The 16,881-nt window shown below is 40.6% G+C and overlaps 1 protein-coding gene across 4 annotated transcripts in view; it reads left to right on the plus strand.

Annotated features, from left to right (window-relative positions):
- Nucleotides 1–16,881, plus strand: part of reps2 (RALBP1 associated Eps domain containing 2) — a 205,703-nt gene that overhangs the window by 23,467 nt on the left and 165,355 nt on the right. For 2 of the 4 annotated variants that reach the window (XM_073045841.1, XM_073045842.1), the window contains exon 2: nt 15,174–15,297. The exons of 1 other annotated variant lie outside the window; for it this stretch is intronic. In XM_073045841.1, the coding sequence (XP_072901942.1) occupies nt 15,174–15,297 (124 nt within the window). Of the gene's footprint in view, nt 1–15,173; nt 15,298–16,489; nt 16,599–16,881 lie in introns of those variants that run through there. One more of the 4 variants, XM_073045844.1, reaches the window with a different exon arrangement.

Genomic DNA, 16,881 nt, shown 5'->3' on the forward strand with positions numbered 1-16,881 from the left:
CACCAGTGGCAGACTATAAACAACCACTTAAGGTACTTCATGATGCCATCTCCAAACAAGAACCAGTCCATCCTGATACATTTCAAGTCATAGTCAATGACTGCAACCAAGTTTGTTTGAAGAAATACTGCCCAATTACCCTCAGCATACAACCTGTAGCACGGTGGTCCCAACCCAGTATACCGCGGTTATATTTAGATGAGGAATGCCTCCTGTTCCGTGTCCAGACCACATTTTGGTAAATCTGGTCACTGGCTCTCTGCCTCCTACCTGCATACAGGCAAGGGCTAGAGAGCAAAGCTCTGGAGATTAGGACAGCAAGGAGGTCATGGGAGGCAGAAGTACGGCTACTAGATTGCTTCAAGTAGGTGGACTGGGCTGTGTTCAAGCACTCATCTGGATATCTGAATGAATACATCATGGTTGTAACAGACTTTATTAAAACAGCTGTAGAAGAGTGTGTCCCCACTAAATCTTTCAGAGTCTTCCCTAACCAGAAGCCCTGGATAAACCATGAGATCTGCAATCTGCTGAGGACCAGATCAGAGGCATTCAAGTTTGGTGACCAGGAAAGTTACAAGAGATCCAGGTACAATCTCTGAAAAGCCATCTCACAGTCAAAGTGGCAACTCCGAATTAAACTTGAATCAATGAAGGATGCTCGACAGTTGTGGTAGGGCTTGAATACCGTCAAGAGATGTGGACGATAACAGGACTTCACTTCCAGATGAGCTCAATGCCTTCTATGCTCACTTTGACCATAAGAAGAGGGAGGTATCATCCTGAACTCCCACTGCCCCCAATGATTTCAGTCTCTGAGAGTGATGTATGAGCAGCCTTCAGGAGGGTGAATCCACAGAACTCATCTGGTGTAGATGGTGTAACTGGCCAGGTACTAAAGATCTCTGCTAATCAAGTGGCTGTAGTATTCAGTGAGAGCTTTAACCTCTTGCTTCAGCATTCTGAAGTACCTACCCCCTTCAAGCAGACTGCACTTGCACAAATGTCTTAGAAGAATTTGATAACCTGCCTCAGTGACTGTCATCCAGTAACACTTACATCCACTCCCACCTTTTTATCTTGGCATCTTCCCTCTTCTTTTCCAGTCCTGAAAAACTTCAGTCTCTTTCCTGTCTCGGCCCAAAATGTTGACTGTCTATTCATGTCCATAGATGTTCCCTGACCTGCTGAGTTCTTCCAGCATTTTCTCTGTGTGTTGCTTTGGATTTCCAGCATCTGCAGAATTTTGCGTGTTTATGAGCTCCTGCCTAGAAGAGACTTGGATCTGCTCCAATTTGCTTATTGGAGCAACAGGTCCACAGCAGATTCCATCTCATTGCCTCTTCATTCAACCCTGGAGCATCTGGACAGCGAAGATGCAAATATCAGGATGCTCTGTTGACTACAGATCAGCATTCAACACCATCATCCCCCAAAAAAACTAATCAATATGTTTGAAGACCTTGCCCTCAATACCTCCTTGTGCAATTGAATCCTCAAGTTCCTCACTTGCAGAACCGAGTTGGTTTGGATGGGCAACAACATCTCCACAATCAGCACAAGTGCACCTCAAGGTTGTGTGCTTGGCTCCCTGTTCTACTTGCTTTACACTTTTGACTGTGTGGCTGAGCACAGCTCCAGTGCCATGTTCAAGTTTGCTCACAACGACACTGTCATGGGCAAATCAAAGGCACTGACAAATCAGCATACAGGAATGAGATTGAAAATCTGGCTGAGTGGTGCCGGGGCAACATCTGCTTCCTCAATATCAGCAAGACCAAGGAGCTAATTATTGACTTCAGAAAGAGGAAACTGGAAGTCAATGCGCCAGTCTTCAACTGAGGAAGAAAGCACGGCACCGCCTCTACTTAGGAGTTTGCAAATGGATAACATGGTTGTAGCAGGTTTTTTATTTCCATGGGCAAACACTGAAGTTCATACCTTTCTGTTTTTGTGATGAATATGATCATCTGAATTCCTTACCCTCTATAAACTCTGGCAGGGAATTCAGCCCGACTATAGCCAAAAATTTCAATATTTCTTATTTTCCCAGGAAAACAAGAAGAGTTTTGCTTGGCACTTATTCCCAACAATCTATAGGACTTCTGTATGTTTTTTAAGATTTCCCAATATTTTCAATTTATTTGGAAAGGCTATTTGGAAATTTGTTCTCTGCTATTTGTCAGCCATTTTTATGTTTTTTAAGAATATTAGATATTTATATTTAAGGGCATGTTTCCATGGCCCCTTTTATTAGGTACACCTACTTGTTAATGCAAATATCTAATCAGCTAATCATGTGGCAACAAACTTGATCCATAATGGTTAAAAGGTTCAGTTGTTGTTCAGACCAAACATCAGAATAGGGAAGAAATGTGATCTAAGTGCCTTTGACTGTGGAATGATTGTTGGTATCTCAGAAAATGCTGATCTCCTGCGATTTTTTTTTTTTCCTCCCCACACACAACAGTCTCTAGAGTTTACAGAAAGCGGTATGAAAAACAAAAATACATCCTGTGAGCAGCAGTTCTGTGGGTGAAAGAAAAAAAAAAAAAATAAAAAATATATATATATATATATATATATATATATAATCTACTTTGCTTAAGTCAACTGTTATCAATCTTGAATACTGTGGTCTTGTGTTTTTCCTGTGTTCACTTATAGTGACTCTACTGCCTTCGCAGTGCATTGCACAGAGAGCTCGGCAGGGAGTTAGGTATCTTCTCAAAAATCTTTCTTCTTGGTTTTCAATGAGAAAACTTTGTGAAACTTCAGAAGGTTAAGTAAAATATGTATTAGATTCAATACAGAATCATCACATGCCTCACTATACTAACATTCTCACGATCAACATTAAACCAGGTCATATGCACATGCAACGCCCTATATCTGTGCCATGGACTAGTGAACTTGTGGCACAAAGATAGCTTAATAGCAAGGAGCAGTAAACATAATACTTCAAAGTACATCAACCAAATGCTTACCAATATTAAGAAAGCTCAAGACTTGCAGATATTGCTATTTCAAGGGCAAATAAGGAGTAGGTGGAGATGGATGTCTTTCTACCATGTTTGCTCCAAGCCAAAATCCAAATTAACACTCACATGAAATGATGCTTTACAAAAAACACATCTTAACGAAGAGAAAGTGTTATTTGTACAAAACAAACAGCACCTCTAGTGGCAGAACAGTGATGCTTCATTTTACAGGATTTCCTTGTGCTTTTTTTCTGAGAGCATAATTTCTTCTATTGGCCTTGAATTGTAGGTAATGACATCAGTTTAAACACAATTCTTTGGAACAAGGGTACTGGGTGCATAGGTTAAATTATTTTCTTAATAGTTGACAATGTATCTAAACTTTTTTTTTGCGGTAAGGAATTGTTCTCTGCCACAGAGCATTAGTGAGCAAAACTAGTTAATTTGTATGACAGGAAAGGATGCCCAAAAACAAATCAAACTTGAATCATTTGATGACACACATTTTAAAAATTATTTTACCATTTGAGAAGTACTTGTGTGCTCAGCTTGGTTGACATTGTTTCATTAAAATAGATTGAAAGGTTGGATGTGTTTGTCAAACTGGTTTTCATTCACTCTTTTATCTAAGTGTTCACTTTTTTACCAGTTACTATTCACTGCAGGCCAGTTTGCTGGCTTTGACAGCTTGCATTTTAATCAGAGGCATCTTGTCATGTCTTATCTGTATATATGTCACTAGTTTTAAAAAAATCAAAGCATAACATCATAACATGACTCAGCAGTATTTTGACATGACTTTGGTACACCCAAAAAGAAATCATAAATAATAAAATGAAGTGCTTCAGTCTTTAGATCAAAACAACCATGTTGCTTAACTTAATCAATGTAAAATTTATTGTTGGTATTTAAAGGTACTGGATAATTGTTTTGTGCAACTTAAAAAATGTATATAATCTACCCATTTTAAACAACAGTGAATGTTTGGGGAAATGTTAAAGTAGTCAGGAAGTTTCTTTTATTGGTTACGTTACTTTCATTTTAACAAGAAATGGCATCCTTGCACACAGTGACTTAAAATAAGTTGATGCAACCTTCTTTTGAATAAATGAATCAGCCTGGATTTAGATGTCACCTTTTAATAAAGACAAACATTCCAAGAGGCTCACTAATTTTATTAGTATTTCTTAATGGAGAGCCGTAATGGGACCACAGTATTTCTCATGTGAGTGCTGAACTCCAGCTTCGCCTTTCAAAGGAATAAAGCAAAGCATCGAACTTTGATCACTGTTAAGTGCAGCAAAGAAATACTATTCCACAATTAGTCATCTTCAAAACTATTTCCTTAAACATGGTAAATGTTCCATGGCCTTGGTCCCTTCAGTATCTATCTTGTATTGTTAAGGTTTCAGGCCATAGACACTGTTCATTTTGCCAGCTGTCACATCCTGTCAAGAGCATAATGTTCAAGTAAAAGGTTCCTTATCAACAAATCTCAACGTTATTTTGTATAAGACATTTTACTAATGCAATAACTTCTTAGGGTAACATGCCAAAAAGATGAATTGTCCATAATCTGCTCAATAGCTTGCTGAATCTGTTTTTGCAGATTGATCACCTTGGTGCTATCATTTTCTGGATATGTAGTAGCCTAACCATTTTTGTTGTTCTCACATACAATTGTATAACAATCAAACCTTTAGCAAACTTTGGATGTAATTGAGGAAGTCCTTGATTTCGCTTTTGCAACCTCCAGCTATCTCAGGAATATAAATGATACAGTGGGGAAACTGTGCTGGCTGTGCACTTACAATTGCAGTTGGTATCCATGTTTGTAGGGTGAAATTTTGTAACCTCAAAAGGAAAAGGCCATGTTAAGCACAGCTAGGCCTGTGCAGCAGAATAGTGTGCTCTATGTTTGAATTTTAATGTGAAGTAGCTTGACAGTCAATGGCTCGAAGGGTAGCTGTGGGCAGTCACATGTGCCCGAGCTATGCCTGCATTTTTGTTGGCAATGTAGAACAATCCATGTTCCAGCTCTTCCCAGTAATGCTCCCAAACTCTTCCTCCAACATTCACTGCTTTGGCACTGCTCCATACACCCATGCTGAGCTCATTAATCTCATCAACTTTGCCTCCAACTTGCACTCTGCCCTTAAATTCTTTTGGTCCATTTCTGACACCTTCCTCCCCTTTCTTGATCTCTCTGCCTCCATCTCTGGAGACAAACCGTCGACCAACAGTTTTTCTAAACCTACTGATTCCCACGGTTACCTTGGTAATACCTCTTCCCACCCTGTCTCCTGTAAAAATGCCATTGCCTTTCCTCAGTTTCCACATCTCCATCTGTCCCCAGGACACAGCTTTCCTTTCTAGGACATCAGGAATGTCCTCTTCCTTCAAAGAATGGGGTTTCCCTTCCTTCACCATTGATGCTGCCTTCACTAGCATCTCCTCCATTTCCCAGACATCCATGCTCACCCAGTCTTCCTGCCATCTGAACAGGGATAGAGTTCCAAGCAACACACACAAAATGCTGGAGGAACTCAGCAGGCCAGGCAGCATCTATGGAAAAAAGTACAGTCGATGTCTCAGGCTGAAACCCTTCATCAGGAGTGGGGGGGGGGAAAGGTTGAGAGGTTAGAGTGAGGGGCGGGGAGGAATAAGTCCATTGTGGTAGTTTATAGGTGAAACTGGGAGGGGGGAGGGGTGAAGTAAAGAGCTAGGAAATTGATTGGTGAAAGAGCTAAAGGGTTGGAAAAGGGGGAATCTATAAGAGAGGACAGAAGGCCATGGAAAAAAGCGAAGAGGGAGGAGTGCCAGAGGAGGTTGATGGGCAGGTAAGGAGATGGAGTGAAAGGGAAATGTGAATAGTGAAGGGGTGGGGACAATTACAGGAAGTTCGAGAAATCAGTGTTTATGCAATCAGGTTGGAGGCTACCAGATGGAATATAAGGTATTCCATCTGGGTAGCCGAACAGCACCTTGTATGCCGCCTGGGTAGCCTCCAACCTAATGGCATGAACATTGATTTCTCGAATTTCTGGTAATTGCCCTCCCCCTTCACCATTCCCATTCCTGTTTTCCCCATCTTATTCCCATCTACTGAGCTGCTTATCACTTCTCTCTGGTGCTCTTCCCCCTTCCCTTCCTTCCATGGTTTTCTGCCCTCTTCTATCAGATTCCTCCTTCTCCAACCCTTTATCTCTTTCAGCTATCAGCTTCCCAGCTCTTTACTTCACCCCTCCCCCTCTCCCGGGTTCACCTATCACCTTCCACCTTGCGCTTCTTTCTCTTCTTCCACTCTCCCCCCCCCCCCCACCCCGACCTTACTTTAACACCATTTTTTCCCCCAGTCATAATGAAGGGTCTCGGCCCAAAATGTCGACTGTTTACTCTTTTCCATAGCATTTTGGGTCTGCTGCTTGGATTTCCAGCATCTGGCAGATTTCCTCGTCTTAGTGATAGAATTCCACTTGTCCTTGCCTACCACCCCATGAGCCTCCGCATCCAACACATCATTGTCGCAACTTCCATCATCTCCAAAGGTATCCTACCTCCAAATATATCTCTACCACCCCCGTCTCCATTTTCTACAGGGATCGCTCCCTCAGAGATTCCTTTGTCCATTCACCCTTCCACACCAATCTCCCTCCTGGCATTTATCACTGCAAGCGGCCAATTCACCATCTCCCTCCCCTCCATTCAGGGCTCCAAACACTGCCTCCAGTTGAGGTAACACATCACCTCTCAATCTGCTGCAGTCATTTATTGTGTCCAGTGCTCCCAATGTGACCTCTACATTGGTGAGACCCATCATAAATTGGGGGACCACTTTGTCGAGCACCTCTGCTCCATCTACCAAAAGTGGAACTTCCTGGTGACCAAACATCTTGATTCCTATTCCCATTCCAACATGTCGGTCTATGACCCCCTCTTGTACCATGAGGAGGCCTTGGGGAAGGAGCATCCCCTTGTATTGTGTTTGAGTAGCCTTCAACCTGATGGAACGAATACTGCTTTCTCCTGGTTTAATAAAAAAATTCTCTCCCTTCTATTCCTCACTCTGCCTTCTTACCACTTCTCACTTGCTATCAGCTCTTCCTTGCCTTTCTCCTGTGGTCCACTCTCCTCTCCAATACGCTTCCTTCCTCTCCTGCCCTTTATATGCTGTGTCGTATGATGTAGGCCAGGTGTCGGCAACCTTTTTGCCTCTGTGGGCCGGATCGCGTATTATTAATGATAAATGCCATAAAAAAACTTGAAATATAGGAATTATCTATTTACGTACATCTAGTTATGTATTGCCTCAAATTAATGAATAACGCATGCTAGAAGATCGTTTGTGCCTAAGGTTGCATACCCCTGATGTAGGCGATCACGGTCTCATGACCATGATTGTTTTTGGCAAGTTTGTCTACAGAAATGCTTTGCCATTGCCATCTTCTGGGCAGTGTCTTTACAAGACGGGTGTCCCCAGCTATTATCAATACTCTTCAGAGATTGCCTGCCTGTCATTGGTGGTCACATAAGCGGGACTTGCGATATGCACCAGCTGCTCCTATGACCATTTATCACCTGCTCCAGTGGCTTCACGTGACCCTGATCGGGGGATGGGGGGCTAAGTAGGTGCTACACCTTGCCCAAGGGTGACCTGTAGGCTAGCGGAGGGAAGGGGTGCCTTGCACCTTCTTTGGTAGAGACTTATCTCCACCCTGCCACCCAAGCTGATTGGTTAACTGAATGAAAATGGAGTAGGGGGAAACATCATTTTCTTGCTGAGAATGCCAGACACATCAGTCCCAGAGCCCCAACTATTCACAATATATGACTTGCTCAAGGGGACAGAGCGCAATATTTCCAAGTTTGTTGCTGAAACAAAGCTATGTGATAGTCTGGGTGTGAAGATTCAGACTTTAGGAGGATATACTCTCGGTGTGCCACATGAAATGATATATTTGATCTTTTAAAACAAAAACACGAGTACGGCTATTGTAGAAAAAATAGACAAGCAGAGCATTGTTATTTTAAATGGTGAAATATTGAAAGGTGATGGTAGGAAGTAGAACCTGGGGGATCCTGTATAAGAATCACTGAGAATTAACATGTAGGTGTGTCCAGAAATTAGGAAGGCAAATAGTAGATTGGAGGCTAAAGATTTGAGTACAAGAGTAAAGAGAATGAATTCCTACCTGGAATTGTGTACAGGTTAGTATTTCAATGTAAAGAAGAAAATATTAATTATAAAAGTGCTGCATTGGTTCACCAGATTGGTTTCTGGAATGGGGTTTTTTCCTTAATGAGCAGAGACTGAACTGACTGGCTCTATAAATTCTAGTGTTCTGGAAAATGAGGTATTTTGTTGAAACACACAAAATTCTTAGGAAGCTTGACAAGTCAGGTATGGGGTGATGTTTCTTCATGCAAAGGTGTCTGGAATTCGTGGTTACATCCTCAAAATAACTTCGGCCATTCAGGACAGATGGGATAAAATATCTTCTCCCAGAGGGTAGGGAATCTTTGGATTTCTTTGCTCTGGAGACCTGTGGAATTTTGTTCATGAATGCATTTAAAATAATGACTGATACATTTTTTTTGATAATAAGAGAATCAGAGATATGGAGTTAGTGTAGTGAAGTTGGCGCTGAGGTAAAAGGTTAGCCAAACTTGTACTGAATAGCAGACCAGACACAAGGGAACAAATGGCTTTACTCTTTATACTGTGTGTGAGAGCATGACTCCTTTTATTAAGAAGGCCCGCGAACACTAATTTGGGGGTAAAATTGGTGACCAAGACAAAGCCTGGATTCCTCACATTTGTTGCGCAACATGTGTTGCCCACCTTCGAGCTTGGCTCAGAGGTACTTGGAAGTCAATGCCGTTCGCTGTCCCGATGACGTGTTGAGACCAGAAGGATCGTGACAGGCTACTACTTCTGTCTGATCAGTGTGTCTGGTTTCTCTGCTTTAAAACAAGAAGTCCATTGAACACCCCAACCTCCCCTCAGCTGTGAGACCTGGGCTGCAAGACTGTAGTCTTCCAATACCAAAGCCACCAGAGACGTGGAGTCTCGAGGAAGCAGGTGAAGATGCCATGATGCACGAGCCAGGAATGGAAAATGCGACTGATACCTATACAGATTTTGAATTCTTTGTTGAGTGAGCCTCATCTGATAACTCAGTCGAGTTAAATGACCTGGTCAGAGACTTGGGTTTGTCGCAGGCAAAAGCAGAATTACTGGGTTCAAGACTGAAAGGATGGAATCTGCTGTCACCAGGCACCAAAATTTCTGTGAAGGCTTTCAATATTTGAGACAGATGTTTTCCAGAATAACTGCAAGATTAAGGAAGGCATTTTTGTTTGTCCACAGATCAAACAGGTCATCAATGACAGGCAATTCGAAGAATTTCTCGTGGGACCGGAAAAAATCGCATGGAAGGCACTCAAGGATGTTGAAAATTTTCTTGGCAACCACAGAGCACCAAACTACGTGCAGCTGGGTGGCAACATGCTTCAAGCGGCTGTGATGTGCAACACGTCATTAAAGACTCATTTTCTGCATTCTCATTTAGACTTCTTTCTGTTAGCACCCAAACAAGGAGGACACATTTTTCTTTTGTTTAAACAGCTTTACTTTCAGCATCTCCCTTCAGTACCTGAGGGCCACCACTTTACATTCCACAATTCCCTTCCCTCCACATGTACATAACAGGGAGGGGGCGCATGCATACTAAATATTTACATAGTCCAAATGAATAGAACTGAACACTTCCCTGTAATTCTTGGCACTCTCAGAGACGTGCTTGATGAAAGGTTTCAGCAGGACATTATGGTCATGGAGAAACGGTATCACTGGAACTGGAATCCATCAAAGCTGGCTGATTATTGTTGGACACGTAAGCGAGAAGCCTCAGACACCGAATACAAAATGAAAACCATCAACAAAACATTTTTATCTTAGTTGAACTATTGCAAATTGTCAGCAGCATTACGGAATTAAACCCATTATATTCATCAAAAGTTAATTTCTTGTTTCTCCAAATTCCTTTGTGATGCAAGTTATCTTAAATTGTATTTGTGTTCAGCTTCAGGCAGCCTATCAAAAACAAAAAAAATTCTGAGGAGGAAACACTTTCAAAAAATATTTGCCATCTAGCGTTATTGGGCTCTTAACAAAACTTTACAAGAAATGTCCTGTAATTGAATGTCTTTGTCAGTTATTTCCTTCATTCAAAACAGGGAATGTATTCCAAAAGTTTATAGTGATGGTACCAAAGAAAAGATGATAGTTTGCTGATGAAGCTAGTCTTGTTGGGTTTGTGGCATTTTAGAGGACCTGAGATGTGGGATTGAAGATCTTGATCAAGATCTCTTCAGGATCATATCTTTTGGACATGATGACACTTAAAAGTGAATTCCAGAATTTATCAGCTCATAAGGAAATGATTGTCCTGATGAAGGTCACTGCTTGAAATGTTGACTGTTTATTCATTTCAATAGATGCTACCTGACCTGCTGAGTTCCTCCTGCATTTTCTCTGGATTTCCAGCATCCACAGAATCTCTTGTGTTTACTATTGGGCTCTTTGTTCTTTTCCACCTCTTGGAAAAGGAGGGGAATACTGCAGTGAACTGCTAAAATGACATCAAGGGTAGCTTTCCTTAACAATCCACTGAAACGGAATACCATTGACTATGTTTACATCAATGCTACAAGAGGTCTGGAGATGAGGGGACCCCATGAATTGCTTATTGGTGAATAAGTGGTACTTGATAACACTGTCAAAGATCCCTCTGGAGAGATTACAAACCATTGGAACATCAAAGGCACTGTTTCCTACCTGACAGTAATGGCTCCAATGTGCATCCGCAGCAAGATCTCATTGTTCCTACTAAACTGCTAATGAAATTGAGCAGCTTCTCCCTCTCTCCATCAAATCTGTCCTGCACTGGTCTAACTGGGGTGTGTAGTAGGTTATGTGTACAGTTTTCTCATGCTGATTCCAATACTTAACCTGTTTTTCGATACAGTACCTGGGACAGATATGTGGGCTAAGTCCAAAGGAATAAAGTAGCTGGAGTCACTTAGTACTTTTTTATTAGATAGTCAAAAATCAAACTTACTAAAATTAGATAAAACCAAAGAAAACTGCCAATATTTACAAAAAGATATCTAGCAGAAAACAATAATAATTCCATACTATTTTTCCAGTGAGAACTCCTGGCATTCAAGATCTCTCTCTGCCACTGAGAGTGACGAGCCCTGTTTATTCGGCACCAGGACATACCATCTTTAATTACCCACAGAGTTAACTTAAGACTACACATGAATTAGAATATAATGCACCCCACAATACAGTGACAGTCATATTGAAAAATAAATAGAAGTATCTACCTTAAGTACAATATACAAACAACATATTCATTTTACACATCCCCATTACTAAAGAAATAGAATATTTTGCCTTGTATGGCAGGAAAGGCACCATGAAACCAATTCTTTTGGACCCATTATTAGTATATACTGGGGTAACATTGAAGTGCATGCACTTAGTGCAACAACACCAAAATGACAATGTTTGTGTAAGGAGTACATTTACCAAGTGCTCTGTGTCACAGCCTGACACCTGAAGAATATGGGAATAGAGATCTCCTCACTCCAAGATCTGCTATTACATGTTTAATGGATGCAATAAAGTTTTATAACTTACTGATGAATCTTAATGTGGGAAATGCTTTTCTGCAGAATTAAAGACAATAAGCTTTTTTGATTGGACCCTGATGCTTCAAGTGTAATTTGATTTTTTTTTAAATGAGATTTGAATGCAGTTTAGTTTCAGGAAAGTTTTCATTAGCAGCGCTTGCTTTCATCTTTCTTTGGAGATGGTAACTCTTGTTCACATTGAACCTACCAAATGCATGTTTCTATACATCTTCTCTAGATATTCCAAACTAAGATCCCTAAGTGATGCTACTGAATACTTAATCATACAAACAAACATAACACCACCTTTATGATGATGCTGGGCATTAAACAAATTCATCCCTTCAGACAATAAAATCTTATTTGATATTTTCAGCCTTGTTATTGGACTGTGAGGGGTTCTATGCACTATGTCTCTGATTGATGGGGAATGCTGTTAATGCTTGTGTTGGCAGTGAGGTCTATTTGGAGGCATTGCAACATTTTATTTTTATTCCACTTGCATTTTAATTCTTCTGAATAGTCATGTTTAATCACCCTACCTAATTTTATCCCCACATAAACAAATGGAAATTCCAATAATGGCAAGTTTTTATTGTCCTTGATTTGTTGCATGAAGTGAAACAATTAGAAAATGTCCTATTCAGAAAGTGAAGCTATGTTTGATGTAGACCACAGTTGAAGTGTTTGTCATCTGCATTCCTTCCTTTTGAAGGGGAGTGGTGAATACTTATTGTGGTCCTTTTGGGTCTGAAAACTTTCTGTCCATTTTGGAATCCTTGCATTGCCTTAAAGTGACTGGTTAAAAATAAGAAGAAAGCAGCAGAAAACACCTTGTTTAATTTCTTTAGTTTCTCAAATGTGACTTTTTAAGCTTATTATAATGTAAAATAATATGCCAGACTTTGGAGGAGAGATCCCAACCTGCACCTATCGCCTCCCTGCAATCAAGTCCCAGAAGATTAAATAACCCATTCTTCCTTTGGGTCTGCCTTAGCCACTTAACAGTCCAAATATGCCAGAAGAAGTCAGCAGCATTCAGACCACTGCTGGTGGAAGTCTTCCACCTTCACACAGCCCAGCAGAACCCTCACTCCCACCAGCTCGGTGAGAATGTAGCCACCTCCCCTTCATTGGTCCCCCCACTTGTTCTGGGCTCCCTTCCTGGTTTGAAACAGACTATCTTTTAACCCTTGACTGGCATGGTGATTTGGTAAAACTGAGGTTGGGTGTGCTCCTATCCAGCAAGAGCAAGTGTGGTGGTAAGTCCCGTGTAAAAGAAAATAGTATATAAAGGCACAACAATGAATTTAGAAAACGAGCAAATTAATTTCATCTATGCTAATTTGGTACTCCTTCCTCAAAGATACCCGGTTCTTTAAAGGTTTGTACCTAGAGATTCACTCTAATGGAGCAAGCCAAATGAGAAATCAAGTTGGGTTTAGGCAGTGAGATAACTGATGAGGGGAAACAAACCTCTGGTTTATGGAATCCAATATAAGATGCTGATTGAGTTGGTGAAAAGACAATATTGTGTCACTTTCAGTCGTGGGGATTAAGGACAGGCATACTTATAATCAGGTCACATTCTTGGAAGTAGAAACCAATTTGTGCACAGCTATCTCAACAACAACATAATAATGACCAGGTAGTCTTTTCTAGAAATGATGGATGAGAACAAAAGTTGGTTGGTAGGATCAGGAATAATTTCCTGGTTCTGAAGTAGATTTTTTTTTTGGTCCGGCAGATAGATCTAGAAGATGGCAGTTCCTCGTGTGTGGGAGTTCTCAGTAAATAAAATGTAGGTTTACAAAACAAATATAATTAATCTACATGGTTGTGTGAAGGTCTGCAGGTTTGAAAGATGAGAATCTGCTTTTGAAAGTTTAATGTTTTGACCAAACATCGAGTGCTGGAAATGTGGTTGCAGATCGAAATGTGTTCTAATGGCTGTGGGTGTAAGAAATGTAGCGCCAGAGAATTATCATTCTGTAAGAAGAGATCCATAAAAAAACTAAGGCTTTTGTGAGGAATGAAACTCGTCCCTCCCCACTGATTTCCCTCCGGGTACTTACCCCTGCAAGCGGGGACTAGTCCTACTTCTCTTCCCTTGCCATCATTCAGTGCCCCAAACAGTCTGTCCAGGTGAAGTGATCCCTGCAAGTCCATTCAAGGCACTTTGTCTGCAACCATCTCCAGAGCCCTGAGATCTTAGGCTTCCAAATTCGAGCCGGTCTCTCAGGCTGAACCCTTGGTGTCTGAACAACAGCCAATCCTAAAACCCTGAGAACAGGTCCCATTCCTGCAAAGAACCAAAGTCAGTGTGCAACTCCAGGTCAGGGTCTTCAAAAGAACCCCGAAAGGGGGAATAGAGATATTAAAGATGGAAATAGAGCTGTTTCATATGATTCCTAAACGTGCATTGATAATGTCAGTCTTTTTTTTTAACATTCCAGGGGGCTCTGAATTTGAAAATAGTCCCCACAGCACTGGAGTAATGAGCACTGGGAAGACCAGTTTTGGCTAGAATACCTAGATGTGATTAGTTTGCCCTTTACTATTTGTGATTGGTACTACAAAGTGTTATTCCAGAACTGGTTTCAGGTGGTAATGAACTGTAGCTTGTAAGTCACAAATTAGGAAGTAGTGATGTACTGCAGAATTCATATCAATGGAGATTTATTCTTAAGAAGAGCTCTGAAATAAAGAGTCTCAATTGCACATGGAAGCCGAGTGAGAGATTGCAATTCAACTTTTTGTGCAAAGGCTGTAAAGTGAAATGCCCATGAATCAGATTTCTCTCTGGGTGTTAGTGTTTCAGTTGTTAACTGGGTGCTGGGCTGGTCAAATGTTGAAATTTTCCTACTTCAAACCGAAACAAAGATTACCTGAGAGATCCAGTCAGTGGCATGAACAAGGGCAAATGTGCACTATTTATTCAAAAGAGGCATTTATCTCTTTAACAAAAAATTCATTTTGAATAGATTTTTGTTTAATCGGAAGATCACCAACTCAACTCTGCCCAGTCTTGTATGGCTTATTGTTCATGGAAACGTTCTATGTAGTGTTTATACACACTCCATTGTACACTGTCAGTATGTCGCTTTTATTTTTGGGGTGGTTTAGTGGAGATAAGATTGAGGTATGATCTGTTAGCATGAACTCTATAGGAGATGATTGCAAGAGCCTATTAAAATCAGAAAATGTATTAAAACAGCTGTTTTCAGAATAAACCAATCATCTGATTAAATACAATATAGACTGAAAAACTGAACTGAAAAGCAAGAAAACATTGAACTAAGTTACTGCTCCTGTGTTCTAATGCATTTTTAATATCTTTATTCCTCAATTTCATTCCTGTAATGGAGGAGTTTAAGATCATTAGTGATGCAAATCAAAATGTTATTCGCATAACTTTGAAATATTTCACTTGTGTTCGGAGTTCTCCTCCATGGCATTAATTTTTGTAATTTTCTTTGGCCCTCTTAGATCATGAACCAATGTGGAGCAAAGAAATTAGGTTATTTTGGTCGTGCCCAGTTTTACATTGCACTGAAGCTAATAGCCGCAGCCCAGGCTGGCCTTCCAGTACATCTAGAAAGTATTAACAACGGTAAGTAACGATGCTGCTTTTAATATTAGGTTGTGCTGCCGTTGTAAACTTTGTACGCTAGAAACTATTAGGTTAAATGAAAAGAACTGAACCCCTTTGCTGTTGAAAATAACATTGTATATATTAACATGAGACTGAATTGGGGAATAAATGGGCCTCCAGGGCAATATTAATGTCCATATACTATTTGAAAATTAAACGTACTTTTGAAAGACATAGGTCGCAAGTTATTTGGGAAAATGCTCCTGTAAAAATAATTAATTGAGTTATCGATGTTCAGACCAAATTAATGTTCCTATTTCTAGGACTATTTAATTAAACTTTCCTTTAAGCTCTATATTAAATATGTCTGCAAAGACATGTTCAGAAATGTTTATTTCATCTCCTTTTCTGAGATCTTATTAGAAACATAGAAAACCGACAGCACAATACATGCCCTTCAGCCCACAAAATTGTGCCAAACCTGTCCCTACCTTAGAAATTACTAGGGTTATGCATAGCCCTCTCTTTTTCTGAACTCCATGTACCTATCCAAAAGTCTCTTAAAAGACCCTATCATATCTGCCTCCACCACCGTTGCCGGCAGCCCATTCCACACACTCACCACTCTTTTTTTTTTAAAAGAACAACCCACCCCTGACAACTCTGTATCTACTCCCAAGCACCTTAAACCTGTGCCCTCTTGTGGCAGTCATTTCAGCCCTGGGAAAAAGCCTCTGACTATCCACGCAATCAATGCCTCTCATTATCTTGTACATCTCTGTCAGGTCACCTCTCATCCTTCTTCGCTCCAAGGAGAAAAGGCTGAGTTCGCTCAACCTGTCTTCATAAGGCATGCTCCTCAATCCAGGCAACATCCTTGTAAATCTCCTCTGCACCCTTTCTATGGTTTCCACATCCTTCCTGTAGTGAGGCGACCAGAACTGAGCACTGTACTCCAAGTGGGGTCTGACCAGGGTCCTATATAGCTGCAACATTACCTCTCGGCTCCTAAAAATTCAATTCCACAATTGATGAAGGCCAATACACTGTACACCTTCTTAACCATAGAGTCATTGCACAGTTCATTAACCTTGTTGAAATTTGAGGGCTATCTATTGCAGGAAAAATGTGGTAAAGGTGTGGTAAAAATGTGGTTGGTTCACACTATATCCATTTCATGTACACTAATAAAGTATTGCTTCACATCCTAGAGATTTGAAATAGAAACATAAAATGCTGGATATACCAATGGGTCAGGCCGTGTCTGTAGAGGTCTGAACTTTCAGCAGAACAGTTCTGGAAGAAAATGGCTATTGACTGTAAGTTTAAAATACAAGTGGATTCCAGTTAATTGGGGCAGCCACTTATTTTGGAAAACTCTTAAATAACAAAAACTAATCAAGAAAACAGCTGGGATTCCCTTTGTTTACTTTGGACACTATGCCACTTAATTGGGCAGGAGAACAGTTTCTACCTAGCGTCAGTAGGATGCGACTGCATAACCGTTAGACACAACATCGTGCATCAAGTGAACAAATTTTAAATAGCATCAGTTATATGTACTTGCATTCAAAAAGCAGCATTTTTTAAAATCAGTGATAG

The sequence above is a fragment of the Hemitrygon akajei genome, chromosome 5 (genome assembly GCF_048418815.1).
Source record: "Hemitrygon akajei chromosome 5, sHemAka1.3, whole genome shotgun sequence".
Taxonomy (NCBI): Eukaryota; Metazoa; Chordata; class Chondrichthyes; order Myliobatiformes; family Dasyatidae; genus Hemitrygon; species Hemitrygon akajei.